Source organism: Choloepus didactylus, chromosome 14 (assembly GCF_015220235.1).
Source record: "Choloepus didactylus isolate mChoDid1 chromosome 14, mChoDid1.pri, whole genome shotgun sequence".
In the NCBI taxonomy this organism is placed as follows: Eukaryota; Metazoa; Chordata; class Mammalia; order Pilosa; family Megalonychidae; genus Choloepus; species Choloepus didactylus.
This window is the reverse complement of record NC_051320.1, coordinates 3627437-3641355: the sequence shown is the minus strand read 5'-3', so window position 1 is coordinate 3641355 and position 13919 is coordinate 3627437. Positions and strand designations below refer to the sequence as shown.

Below are 13919 nucleotides of genomic sequence, written 5' to 3'. Positions count from 1 at the left end.
CTGAGCTTTACAGAGCTTGAAGACTCTCTTATTTATATCTAAACACATTAATTAGTATGGGCAATGTCCATTTCTCAGCTTTTCCCAAGCAGCATTGAATTCTGCTAGGTTCCAAGAGCACATGTAATTTAAAACCGTTTAAAGAGTGTTCACATTTACCCATTTTCACCTGTGGGCGTTGATAGGAACGCTATGCCTAAACAAGGACCCGAAGAAATCGAGGTGTGGGCAGGTTTGGGACAGAGAGAGAGGTTTTCTGCAGCACGGTTTGCTGCCAGTGAAGACGCATGCTGGTGCCTTATGCTAGCTGCCTGGGTGACCCAGGGAGAGGAGATGCATTTCAGCAGATGCCTGTCTCCTGTCCTGAGTGAGACGAGTGTGTGCTGTTCTCAGTGTCCGTAGGCCTGACGGAGGCTGCCAGGCTGCGCCGTGCGCTCTGCGGGCCAGCCTGCGTGCGTCCTGTGCCAACCGCGTCCTACATGGGACTGCCGCCGTCCTCTCACCCGCACTGCCATGTCTGTTTGCAGGGAGGACCCCATTAACTTCATCTGTAAGAAAAGTGGGGGTCCATCTGAGAGGCCCCTTGAAACTTTGAAAATAGGGCCAAGTGTTGAACCGGTTGTAAAGGGTTACGTGGTACTGTATCAGCTCTGCAGGGTGTGTTTAAATCCTGCGTGTGTCCAAGCTCTGGGAGCTTCAGTGCCTACCTGTAAGGGCTTCCCCTTCCTTCTGATCTCAGGCTGATTGGGAACGGTGGTGTTTTCAGTATATCTTTGGCAGGATTGAAGTATTTTCAGAAATGTCACATACATGTGTTTTTCTTAAAGGTGAGGAAACAGTGAAATACATGTTTCATGTTTTGGTTTCTCTCTAGGTAAAATTTTATAAGCATATGAAAAGTTGGCTTTTGAATCTGTGGGGGAATAAATGGGGGCTCAGTGAGTGTGGTGGTGACCCCGGGCAGGCCCAAGTGAGTGGGCAGCCCACACTTGCTGGGAGCCGTGCACTCTCACAGATTCCATCCTCACACGCCTGCTCTGTCTCACTTTACAGATGAGGAGCCCAGGTATGTAGAGGTTAGGATGCTCGCCCACGTCCAATGTGAGCCAACATTCCAAGTGCCTCAAATTTTATCTTAAAAATAATGACATAAAAGCATTAGAGGGAAACATGAGCAAATTTTTTTAAATATAATTGGAATAAAGAGATAAAAACCAAAAGCCATAAAGGAAAATAATTTGCCACTTCTATACAGAAAAAAAAATGCTATAAGCAAAGCTAAAAATTGGGAGAAAAATATTTGCAACAAATATGAGAGACAGAGGGCTGATTTCTCCACTCTGCAAAATAAATTGTCACAGATGAGAAAAAGATAAATACAATTTGTTCTGGAAATAAATTTCTACTGAAAATGGCCCAAGAAATGCATGCATAATTAAAGTATATGAGAGACATAAACATTGAATATCCAGTCTCATGTTATGAAACATGAAAATTAGAATTATGTATTTTTACTTGCCAGATTGACAATGATAGAAAACATTGATCGTGTCCAGTGTCGTTAAGGATTTTGGAAAATAGTCACTCTAATACACTTTCAAAGATGAAAATTTGAAAAATCTATTTGGAAGGAATTCTAGCAATGTTTATTACAATTTTTAGTGTTCACACAGTAATTCTACTTCTAGGAATTTATCCAACAGTATAATTACAAAGAGATATTTGTATGGGGATGTCCATTGTAGCATTGTCTACAATAACAAAAAACTGGAAAGCAACCAAAATATTCATTGTAGAGCAGCGGTTAAATAAAATGGAGTGTGTGCAGCTGTTGAAAGGAATGAGGTAGATCTGCCCATCCATCAGTCAGAGAAAAGCCAGCAGCAGTCTGTGTGGTACGACTCCTTTCCTTGAGAAAGAATTGTGTGTACACGCCTTGGAAGAGGACAGAGCTGAGAAAGCTGGTCAGGGGACAGAAGAGGTCTTCTTTGTCACTTCTGTTTCATACTTCCAGTTTCCTTTATGTTGGACATGTGTTCATCTTACAATAAAGCTTTAAAGTTTTTATTCCTTACTGACATTACAGTTCCATGTGTTTTAGATGTCTTCCATTCCGTGCTGGCAGTTCATTGGCTGGATCAGCCAGCTGGTGGCCTTACTGGACAAAGAGGAGGCCATGGCTGTTCAGCACACCGTGGAGGAGATTGCTGACAACTACCCACAGGCAATTGTCTATCCGTTCATGATAAGCAGGGAAAGCTATTCCTTCAGAGACACTTCTGTTGGTCATAAGAACAAAGAATTTGTGGCAAGGTAATATTGCAAATACATTAAGCTGATCCAATGCTATAGATTTATCAGAAATGTGTGGTTAAAGTAGACAAATGAAAGTTTGTGTTTGTATTCAAATTAATTAGAGCTGTCATTGAAGAGTACACAATTTTAGATATCAGTTTGTTAAATGTATCTATCCAGGGTGTGTTATTTGTTACATAACTTTTCTCCTTTCCTAAATACGTTTTATCTTAGAACGTTAGTCACGAGGCATCCTACCCATAGGCTCATAGTTACTGATCTGTTGGCTGAGAAAGACTGAGTGAGATGCTTTTTGAAATCTGTTCCTAAAGTTGTTCTCTAGTTTAAAATACAGAAGAGAGCCCCTCTTCTTACCTGGAACTCAGCTGTGGGATCGGCTCCTCACCTCTTCCGTTGATTATAAATGTTATAGCTGGAGACTGTTAACATAACTAGTGATGGCTTAGTACTTCTATAGGAATACTTTGTAAAATGCCTGTGTTTTTAGAGCTTTTTTTTCATCAGCTGATATGCTGAATTATTTACAGTGTTTTGTTTTTGAGAGTACTAGGAAGAGCAGGGCCCCATTTTTGTCACCTTTTGGTTCGTGGCGTGGCTGCACGTACACCACCTGCCACAGCCTGCTCCACAGCACCGTCTCCTCCGAGCAGAGACGAATTAGAAGTGATTGTTTGTTAGAAAGGAAAGAAAAAGGCTTATAAGAAAGGATGTCAAAGAAAATAACCTTTTCTTTCGTAACATAACTTCAGGAACTGTATGTATCAAATTGTGTACCTCAAAGACACTGGCAAACAATACCCAAATTATTTGCAAGATTTGTTTTTACCTTATCTAAGAACCTCACCTCTTGGTGGAATAGATACTTTGTGCTTCTTTTAATATTGGATGGAATTTTAAATTTCTTCTTTTCTAGAATATGTAGTTGGTTTTCTGTATCTGTATATATGAATGCATGTTAATCTTTGGAAGATGTTTGATTAACTAGGTAATTTTTTAATAGGATAAAAAGCAAGTTGGACCAAGGAGGAGTGATTCAAGATTTTATTAATGCTCTAGAACAGCTCTCTAATCCAGAAATGCTCTTTAAGGTAATTTAACAACAGCTTTTAGTACATAAGACATAGAACCTGGGTAAAACCTACTTGCAATCCAGCTTGATACTTTCTCTTTTTTTCTACACAGGATTGGATGAATGATATCAAAGTTGAGCTAGAAAAAACTCCTGTAAATAAAAAAAACATTGAAAAAATGTACGAAAGAATGTATGCGGCTTTGGGAGATCCAAAGGCTCCAGGCCTCGGGGCTTTTAGAAGAAAATTTGTCCAGGTACGGATGGGTGGCAGTCTGCCTCTGTTATGCAGGAATCGTGAAGATAAATATTTACACTTGATGTAATAAAAATATTGCATACATTACTTTATTTTAGCTTAAAACATCTGAACGTATCTTTCTTTATTAATCTGCTGATGCACATCCAAAGCTTTTCTGTTCTTCCTTTTTTTCTTTATTGCTTTATCAGTTCAATATAATTTTTTCTTTTTACAGAAGTTGTAGGTTTACAGATCAATCATGCAGAAAATACGGAGTTCCCATAGACTCACCCCCGTTTTTAACATTATGCATTAGTGTGGTACCTTTCTTACAATTAATGAAAGAATATTATTAAAATTGTACTATTAGCTATAGCCTATAATTTACACAGTGAGTATTTGTGTTGTAGAGTCCTTTTTTGTTGTTTATTTTTTATTCTAGTATCATATATATCACCTAAAATTCTTTTAACCATGTTCAGATATATAATTCAGCAGTGTTAACTATATTCACAATGCTGTGTTACCATCACCATTATATAGTACCACAACTTCTCCATTACCCCAAACAGAAACTGTACCAATTAAGAATTAACTCTCCATTCCCACCCCATGGTAACCCTGTATTCTAGTTTTTGACTCTGAATTTGCTTATTCTAGTTATTTCACAGCAGTGAGATCATACAATATTTGTCCTTTTGTGTCTGGCTTATTTCACTTAACGTGATGTCTTCAAGGTTCATCCAAGTCATCACATATACCAGAACATCATTCCTTTTCATAGCTGAATAATATTCCATCGTATCTGTATACCACATTTTTTATATCCATTCTTCTGTTGATGGACACTTGGGTTGCTTCCATCTTTTAGCAGTTGTGAATAATGCTGCTGTGAACATTGGAGTACAATATCTGTTTGAGTCCCCATTTACAAGATTTAATCCTTTGCTTGTATCAAATTGTACCATATATGGGATTAACCGTTAAAGTCACCCAGCCTAGGAGTGTAATATTTTATTTTCCTACATGAAATAAAAATTCATTTATTATTTATGTATTCTACTTCTAAAGTTGCAAACAAAATAATAAGCCAATTTAGTAATTATTACCTAAAATAGAAGAATTTAGTAAGATGCATAGTACTTAAACTATTTTGAAATAAATTATAGTTCTACATATATATGTGACATACATCATTTAAAAGAATTATAAATATGCGAGTAGATTAAGTTGGTTTTCTTTAGGATTTATATGCAGTTGCCACTTTTTACTTAAATTCTCCTTGAAATTAGATTAGATTTTTTCATAGGAACAGCTGTCTTCCTGATCAAGATATTGGTAAAAAAATAAGCCTAAAATATGACCAGGGATATTTCCTAAAAGTGAAGATAAAACTATAAACCTCTGTATGTCAAATTTACGACATCACATCAAACCTGTCTCTCAGTACATCAAAACTTACTTCACAGTACCACTACACATTGAATATGCAATAGTCTCAAGAACAGGAATGATAGATATTGCAATTAAATGAACCAGATAGATTTTTCTTAAAACTAATTTGATAGCTTTATTAAAATTTATAAAACTATAGAATATTTGATTTGAAAAGGTGTTGCAGTGTTTGTTTTTTCCTAAATCAATGTTTGGCACACTTTTTTGTAAAGGTCCAGGTTTTTAGCAAGTATGTGATGGGCATGGCTGACAGCATTCCATTGAAATGTTATTTACTAAAACAGGCAGTGTACTGGTTCTGGCTAGCAGTGGGGACAGTTTGCCCAAACACTGTTCTAAACAAAGAATCTAGAGCTGAGGGTGAGTTGCCTAAAGTCATATGGAGAGAGTGGCAGAATGGAAACCAGAAGCCAGCTCCCCCCCTGCTTTAGTGGAATCTAAGCCATCACCTATAAAAAGTTTTAGTTTCAGCTTTACCTCTTCTCTGCAGCCTGCCCTAATCTAGCCTGCTCTCCTGCATGCTCTGCCCCACCTTAGACAGGGGTGGGCATTTTCACCGCAGTTTGCTACTTGTTCATCTCCTCAACCAGACTGTGAATTCACTGCCTCGTGTGGAAAAAATTCTACACAGTCCCAGGGAAGACCGCACACTCTCCCTTTGAATTTGTGGCCTCTCCCTTCCCCTGCATCCTGAACATCGTAAGAACCTTCCCTAACATCTGCCGGTGTGGACCCACTGGTCTTGTCAGCCACCTCCGAGGGGACGCAGCACCCCCCGTTCCCACCAGGATGATGATGAGTAGTTTCCTCTCTAGCCAAAATCCTCCACCAGACACAACTCAACAAAGCGCATTAATTCAGTTAAAGAATCATCCACTAAAACAAAATGGCCTGATATTTAACTTCAGCAGATTCTTAAGGATGCCTTTCAGATACAGTATTGCTGCTTGTTTAGGTCTGGGATATAGCTAATCTTTCATGTATTCCAGCAATCTGTAAGCAGGTTGTTTCTTTACTTCGAATCCATTTACAGATCAAAGAGGAACTCTGTCTGGGGTTTTTGTGTTTGTTTGTTTCAGTTTTCCTGTAGTGAATTGTCTTAAAATACAGTGTATATTTCCACATATACCAGATTTAGGTTGTGGGTTAGTTCCAAATTTGGTAAAAACATTTCTAGCTGAAGGTGATTGGTAAGTCTTGAAAACTATGAAGTCGTTGTTAGTAATACTCTTTGTGTGTGTGTTTGTGTGTTTTTATTTGTTATCAGGATTATAATTCAAATAAATATTTGAGTAGAGACTAATTCAAAGGAAGAGTTGATATATTCCAAGGTAGAGTACTTCTAACAATAATTAGAAATGTAAATTATCTAAATAAAGTTTATGCAGGTTTATGATCCAAATAATGGCTTGAAATATCCTTACTAGGGAAAGTAGCATTCTTACGTTTTCTCTTCAGTTCTTATGAGGAATTCTAGACTGTTCATTGTTATTGAATTACTTCCTTTATTTGGTTGGTTTTTTTTTTTTATTTTTTTTTTTTACTTTGTTCCTAATTACTTATGTCATCACAATGATGTAGATCAATTACTAGCAAATGGATACAAGATTAAATGACTTTCTCAAAGACCACCAGAAGGTTCTGCCCCCTGTTCTTTAATGTTTTCAAGCCCTTATTAGAATTTATGACTGGAAATCACTACTAACCATATCCTTTTTGAGTTTTCAATGGAACGTAAAGAAACAAAAGACAAGCTCTAAATGTGTTAGAATGTAATGAACTAGTCAATGAAAATAAAACTATAAATCTTAAAAGCGTAAAAGAAACCTATATATTTTAGGCACTTCTTTATTATTAAGCCTTGTGCCCTTTCCAAAGTGGAAACTAAACATTAATCTTTAAGGTAAATTATTATTAATTTCAGGCCTTTGGAAAAGAATTTGATAAACATTTTGGTAAAGGAGGTTCTAAGCTGCCTAGAATGAAGCTCTGTGACTTCAACAACATTGTCAACTCATTGTATTCGAAAATGAGTGACGCGTCAAAGACACCCGGGAATCTGAAGGAGTGTTCACCCTGGATGAGTGATTTCAAAGTGGAATTTTTGAGAAATGAGCTGGAGATTCCTGGTGAGTTAACCTTCAGGAGTGGCTGTTGCAACAACTTCTGATTTCTAAAAGATTGTTATTGGGATCTTGACAGGTTTCTCTTTTTTTAGGAATTTTAAATTTCATATTTTTTATCATTAAGAAAACCTGTAATTGCTATAAATGTCTGGTGAGATTATAGCTTCCTTATATTCCTCATTATGACATTATTAAGATTTCCATCTAAAAATAATGGTAGCTGGTAATCGGATTTCCCCTGGACCTGTACATGCTCTGTTCCTGAGTAACTTCTTCAGAAATGTAACACAGGTGCACATCCAAAGCTCTCCCTGGGATGTATATGTTGGTACCAGTAGGTGAAGAGATAATTATAAATGATTTATCTTCAGGAAAGGGTTGGGAGAAGAAGGATTGTGAGACTGAGGGTAGAGAGACACAGCAAGTTCACCAAATGTCTACATGGAATAGATTGTTCGAAGGACATCTGTGAATATTCCATGTCCTTCACCCTGGAGTCTGCCAGAGAAAAACCGTCTTTATCTAGTTACCCATGTTCTCATTCCAGTGGATGTAAGAAAAAGCATACTTGGAGAAACACTTTTCTTTGTTATTACTAATGGCTGTGCAATTGCATATAGTCAGTTGCAAGAAAAACGTTTAAAATATGATTCCTAGTGTGCAGTTTGATTCACCTTGAGATATTGCAGTATTCTAGCTTAGTGCACTATTTTTCCTATTTGGAATTTGTCTAGTCTTTTAGAATAGGAAACTCACTGTTATTAAGATCAGTCAAATTGATAAGTAATAGAATTCAGAAAATAAATCCATGTTCTTTAAATGAAAGCTTTCATTAAAAATTTTTATCTGTTGGCTTAGCTTTTTTTCTTAAATTAGATTGACAGATAAGTTTTCAAATGCAGGGATTCTGTAACAAGCTGTATCTAAGTAAGACTTATGTGGTTTGTTGTAGGTCAGTATGATGGCAAAGGAAAGCCATTGCCTGAATACCATGCACGAATCTCTGGGTTTGATGAACGGGTAGGTACAACTGTGATGCAGTCACCGTGGTTTCCCTCAGAATGATTAGAGCGTGATATTTAGCTCTTCAGAGATGAGAATGATGTATTTGTCTTTACTAAGGAATAGGCAGTTAACTTCCCATTTTGGTCTCAAATATTTGAAAGAGTTTTCTGATTCTATTATTTACTGAATTTTTCAATATAATGTTTCCCATGTTTCAACATTAATCATATTTAATGATATATTTAACTCAAAGAGTAAGCTGTGTGTGTGTGTTCACTATAAAATAACTAGAATTAAATTAGTAAGGAAGTTGAAGTGTGATATTGATACTAAGGACATCCACATTTATAAGCAATTATTTGTAACCATGAACCTGAAATTTCTGTGGACAGAGCAGTAGAGAACGTACACATAATAGAAGTATTTCACCGGCCCCGGAGTCTGCTAGCACTGGGCTCTCTGTTCTCCCCACGTAGGGGACTTTTTCTCTGTTTCCTGACTCGTAACCTTACTTTCCCCCTCCATTGATGTGATAATGGGCTGTTCTCTCACTCTTCCAGACTGCACCTAAAATATTTCCTTAATTTTTAAAGATAAAAGTAATGCCTTCCATCAGAAAGCCCAAGCGCATCGTCATCCGAGGCCATGACGAGCGAGAGTACCCTTTCCTCGTGAAGGGCGGGGAAGACCTGCGGCAGGACCAGCGCATCGAGCAGCTCTTCGAGGTCATGAACGTCGTCCTTTCCCGTGATGCTGCCTGTGGCCAGAGAAGCCTGCGGCTGAAGACCTACCAGGTCATCCCCATGACCGCGAGGTAGGGGTCTGGGCGGTGGCTCCCGCCTGGTCGTTCTAAGGTAGACGTATGTGTTTGGGATTTCCAGCAGCATGCGAAACCCTGGTTTAACTCTCCTGAGATGGGGTGGAGGTAGCTGACAACTCAGTTTTAGACTTCATAAAGACAGGGGACAGAACAACCAGTAAACACTTGTAAACCTGTGACTTTTGGCTTAATGTGGAGAAAGTAAGTGAAGAATTGACATGAAGCAATCTGTTTTGCTCTGAATCTACTGGACATTTTTCTAGAGAATAAAGAACAGTTTTAGTTTGAGATTATTCATGAACTTTTCATTTCCCTTTTCAGATTAGGGTTAATTGAGTGGATAGAAAATACGTTGACCTTGAAGGAACTACTTTTGAATGGTATGACACAAGAGGAGAAAAACGCATACATGAGGTAACGTGAAGTCTGTCCCTTCTCCAACTCTGCCCCGCCCGGCCACATCCAACCTCCTTCTGCCCATCTGTAGCACTTGCCCTGAGTAGAATTCCTTCAAATTCAATTTCCAATGACAATTAGGACCTGTCTTAAGTAGCTCCCACAGAAATAAACACCCTCAACTCACAATAAAAATTTCAAAAATATTAGAAAACAAACAGCCACTAGAGCCAGCAGATAAAGCACACAGGAGATCAAGTATCCAAATACTTGGAATTATAAAATAATTTTAGCCTATAAAATAAGTATGTCTAAAATTACCAAGGAAATAAAAGAAGAAATACCAACCACAATGAAAGAAAAAAACTTAAAGAACAGAAAGATTTATAATACAACAAAATAGGACTTAAAGAAATGAAAAATAGGGCCACTGACGTTAAAAATCCATTGGCTGGTGAAATACAGATTAGATACAACTGAAGAGAGAATTAAAGAATTGACAAAAGATCAAAGGAAATTACCAAGAATTCAGGAGAGAATAAAGATGGAAAAAGTAAAAATGTAGTTATAAGACATGGAGTGTAGGTAGGGGTATCACTGAAAACGGCAGAGTATAAACATTTGAAAATGCTTTCCTCCATAAAAACAACAAGAACACTGGCAAAAATTGTCAGAATCAACTTTTTCAGAACTCTGGAAATTAATCAAAGGCTTGCAGGGAGTGTTGATTCAAGAAAAATGACTGACTGTCAGTAAGAACAGTGAGCTTTTGGGCATTTTACTTGTGCTGGTCCCATCACACACTCTCCGTCTCCACATAGCCTTGAAAAACAACAGCCTGAATTTGTGGAAAACTGGCAGCCATTAAAGGGAGCAGAATGCTAGAGCTCTTTCACAGCCTCATTCCCAAAGAATTATTATTTGATCTGTCTGGTGGTTCCCTGGCATGCCCCATTTGCAAGACTGTATATCTGACCTGACTCAGAGTTCACCCCTATGGAAAATCATTTCCCCAGGGTGCATCTGTCAAAAACAATGACAGCCAAGTGTGTAAGTTCATAGCTGCCTGAGCCAGTGATTAAGAGTTGGGGCAAACAAAAGACCAGCCAGAAAGCTTAAAAACATGAAGGATGAGATGTCCATAGGGGCTTTGAAAAGCTCCAGCATATTACTGGAAATCTAGAAGGGTATGTACAGAAATAGGACTGTGCACATGCTGAGGGAAACCTGACAAGGCCATAAACTCTTACCTCTGGCTGACCTCGAGGCTCTGCACAAGCAGGAATTGAAGGCAGAGGGAGAATCATTATGTGCCTGGCTGACTGTTGAATGCATGTCCTAACATGTCAGAGAGCTCCTTGGCAAAGATGGTGAGATGTAATGTTTTCAGATGTTTAAAGAAATCTCTGTCCAGTCATTTCTGAACAACTAAGCTAACCATGCAGATTTCAGTGGCCACACATGAAAAAGAATTTAGACTTTACAGAGCTAGTTCAGAAGTGTCACTTAACAAACAGCTACTTCTACAACAAAAATCAGCAACCATGGATTGCTGGCAACCAGCACCAGAATGTTACAGACTTAGGGAAGAAAGTATGTCTTGACTGACCCTTCAAATTTGTACTCCTTCTAGCCTCAAAACCAATTTCCAGCCAGCCAGCTTCTGGGGAGTTGAGACTAAAGACTTTGACCTCATCCTTAGCAGATTTTCCAGCTTGCGGCCTGTCCTATAGGATTCAGGCTTGCCAGCACCCACAGCCATAGACTCTGCACATTCCAAAGAAAGAGATTGATCCCTGTGGGCAACCATAACTGAAGCATACAGCTTAAGTAGTATCCAGGAAAGCTCTGAATTTACCCTGGTATCACAAAGGAGAGAATAGGAAAACAAGCTTATACCTTTAAAAATACTTCACGGTGAGCATGTTGATCAAGACGGTGGTTGAGACACATCAGGGCTTTGTTGCCCCACAGAAACTTTGAACAACCAGCAAGAACTGGCAGAAACATCTTTATCAAGGCTCCAGAAAACATTTAAAGGACTGCAGTAACAGGGTGAGTGCCAAATCAAGAGAAATGCTCCTTAAAAGTGTTAGGATCTCATGGTGCCATGGCTGACCTCTCCCCTACCCCTCACCAGCTTGGGGTAGAGCAGGCCCATGTTCCCAATGCAGATCCCTGGTCCCAGTTGCTAAGGGAGCAGTGTGACCCTCATATACATGCTGGGAGCATACATGTCTGGCCCAGTCTGTCTAGTGGTGGCTTGAGGCACTCACTGTCCCACAACTTAACCGTGCATGTGGAAGGCAGCTCACTGAGCTCTCCTATAGTTGCTGTGGGAGAGCAGTCAAGTCATGCTGCCTGGGGCAAGGGATTGCTAGCTGGGACCATGAGGAAGCCATTTTCCAAGGAAGAGGGGATGTTTGTAAACATGTAAACACAAGGGAGTTCCTAGGACCATATGTGTATGCCCCAGACAAGATGCATGCCCAGAGTGGATCAGGAGGCACCTACCCTTTGGCCTGGAGCTAGTCTCTAAACTCATTGTATGGATAATCCCTGAAGGGGAGCACTTGCATAGTTCACTCTGCAAAGATTGGGAAAGGTGTTTTCTTTTTCTCCTTCTTCTTTTTTCAGTTAGCTCTTGGCATTTAAGGAAAGCTCTGTCATAAAACTGGCTGGGTACAAGCTTAAGGAACAGATGACTCCGAGTCTAAATTCCAGCAGTAACACATTCGCACATCAAAATGTCTAGGTATCAACAAAAGGTTGCAAAACATACCAAGAAACAGGAAGCAATGGCCCAGGCAAAGGAGAAGATGAAAGCATTAGAAACTGTCAGTGAGGAGGATCAGACTTGGAACATTACAGGCTAAGAATTTTTTTACATGGTCCCAAATATGGTCAAAGAGCTAAAGGGAAATACAGACAAAGAGCTAAAGAAAATCAGGAAAGCAACAGATGAACATAAAGACATTATTAATAGAGAGATGGAAATTATGAAAAGGAATAAAAGAGCTAAAAACCACAGTAACAGAAATTAAAAGTTCCTAGAGTGGTTCAGCAGTAGATTGGAGCTGGCGGAACAAAGTATCAGTGAACTTGAAGATAAGGCAATTGAGGAGCAGAAAGAAGGAATGAAGAAAAGTGAACAGAGTGATGAACCTGTGGGACACTACTGTCAAGTGTGGGAGTCTCAAAAGGAGGAGAAAGAAAGAAAGAGGCAAAGAATATTTAAGGAAGTAATAGCTGAAAACTTCCCAAATTTAGTGAAAGACATGAATATACACATCCAATATGCTGAACAAACTCCAAACAGACCCATACTGTGGCATGTTATAATCAGACTGTTGACTCAGAGAATTCTGAAAGGCTCAAGAGAGAACCAACATGTCGTGTACAAGGGAGACTCAGTAAGGTTATCAGTTTCTCACTGGAAACCATGGAGGCAACAAGTAGTGGGATGACATATTTAGAGTGCTGAAAGCCCCAAATTTCCAACCAAGAATTCCATATCCAGCAAAACTGTCTTTCAAAAATGAGGAAGAGATTAAGACATTCCCAGATAAACAAACTGAGGGAGTTCTTCACTAGACCAGCGCTACAAGAAATGCTAAAAAGAGTTCTGCAGATGGAAAGGAAAGGACACTAAACAATTAATTGAAGCAGCATGAAGAAATAAAGACCTCAGTAAGGTAATGACATAAATGTAAATGCCAGTAGTATTGTATTTTTGGTTTATAACTCCACTTTTTACTTCCTACAGGATCTAAAAGTCAAATGCATAAAATGTAATGATAAATCAGTGGTTTGGGACTCATGATATATAAGCATGTGATTTGTGACAATCAAGGTGTGGGGTATAGGAACATAGTTTGTGTATACTGTTGAATTAATTTGATATCAAAGCATATGAGATTGTTATAGATTTTGGTTAAATTTAAGCCCCTTCATGATTACAAAGAGAATATTGGAAAATATGCAAGCTGTTAGAGACAGAAATTAGAGTAAAGATTGCCAGGAGTGGGCAGAATGGCAGGTTAATGCATAGTGGGTGTAGGGTTTCTGTTTGGGGAGATGGGAAAGTTTTAGTAATGGAAGGTATGCGGGTACCAAAACATTGTGAATGTGATTAATCCCGTTGACTGGTATGCTAGGGAATGGTTGAGATGGGATGGTTTATGTTGTATATAAGTTCACACAATTTACAAAGAAAGAGCAACTATGAGACAATGATAATTCTAATGCAATACGTGATCCTGGATGGGATCTGTCAAGGAAAGAAAAGGCTCAGAGGGACACTATTGGCACATATGAAAAAATTGAAATATAGAATACAAGCTTTATATCAATGTTAAGTTGCTTGAACTTGATAACAGCGCTAAAGTGGTAACACAAGTGAATATGCTCATTCTTAGGAACTGTACATGGCAGTATTAAGTGTTTGGGAAGCATGAAGTATACAACCTACATCCAGGTGTTCAGAAAATG

At 38.7% G+C, this 13919-nt stretch overlaps 1 protein-coding gene across 1 annotated transcript in view; it reads left to right on the top strand.

Annotated features, from left to right (window-relative positions):
- PRKDC (protein kinase, DNA-activated, catalytic subunit) overlaps positions 1-13919 on the top strand; it is a 228453-nt gene that overhangs the window by 199297 nt on the left and 15237 nt on the right. Inside the window, exons 74-80 of the mRNA XM_037802445.1 lie at positions 2102-2313; positions 3317-3404; positions 3499-3642; positions 7006-7210; positions 8160-8227; positions 8806-9026; positions 9354-9446. Coding sequence (XP_037658373.1) covers positions 2102-2313; positions 3317-3404; positions 3499-3642; positions 7006-7210; positions 8160-8227; positions 8806-9026; positions 9354-9446 — 1031 coding nt within the window. The remainder of the gene's footprint in view (positions 1-2101; positions 2314-3316; positions 3405-3498; positions 3643-7005; positions 7211-8159; positions 8228-8805; positions 9027-9353; positions 9447-13919) is intronic.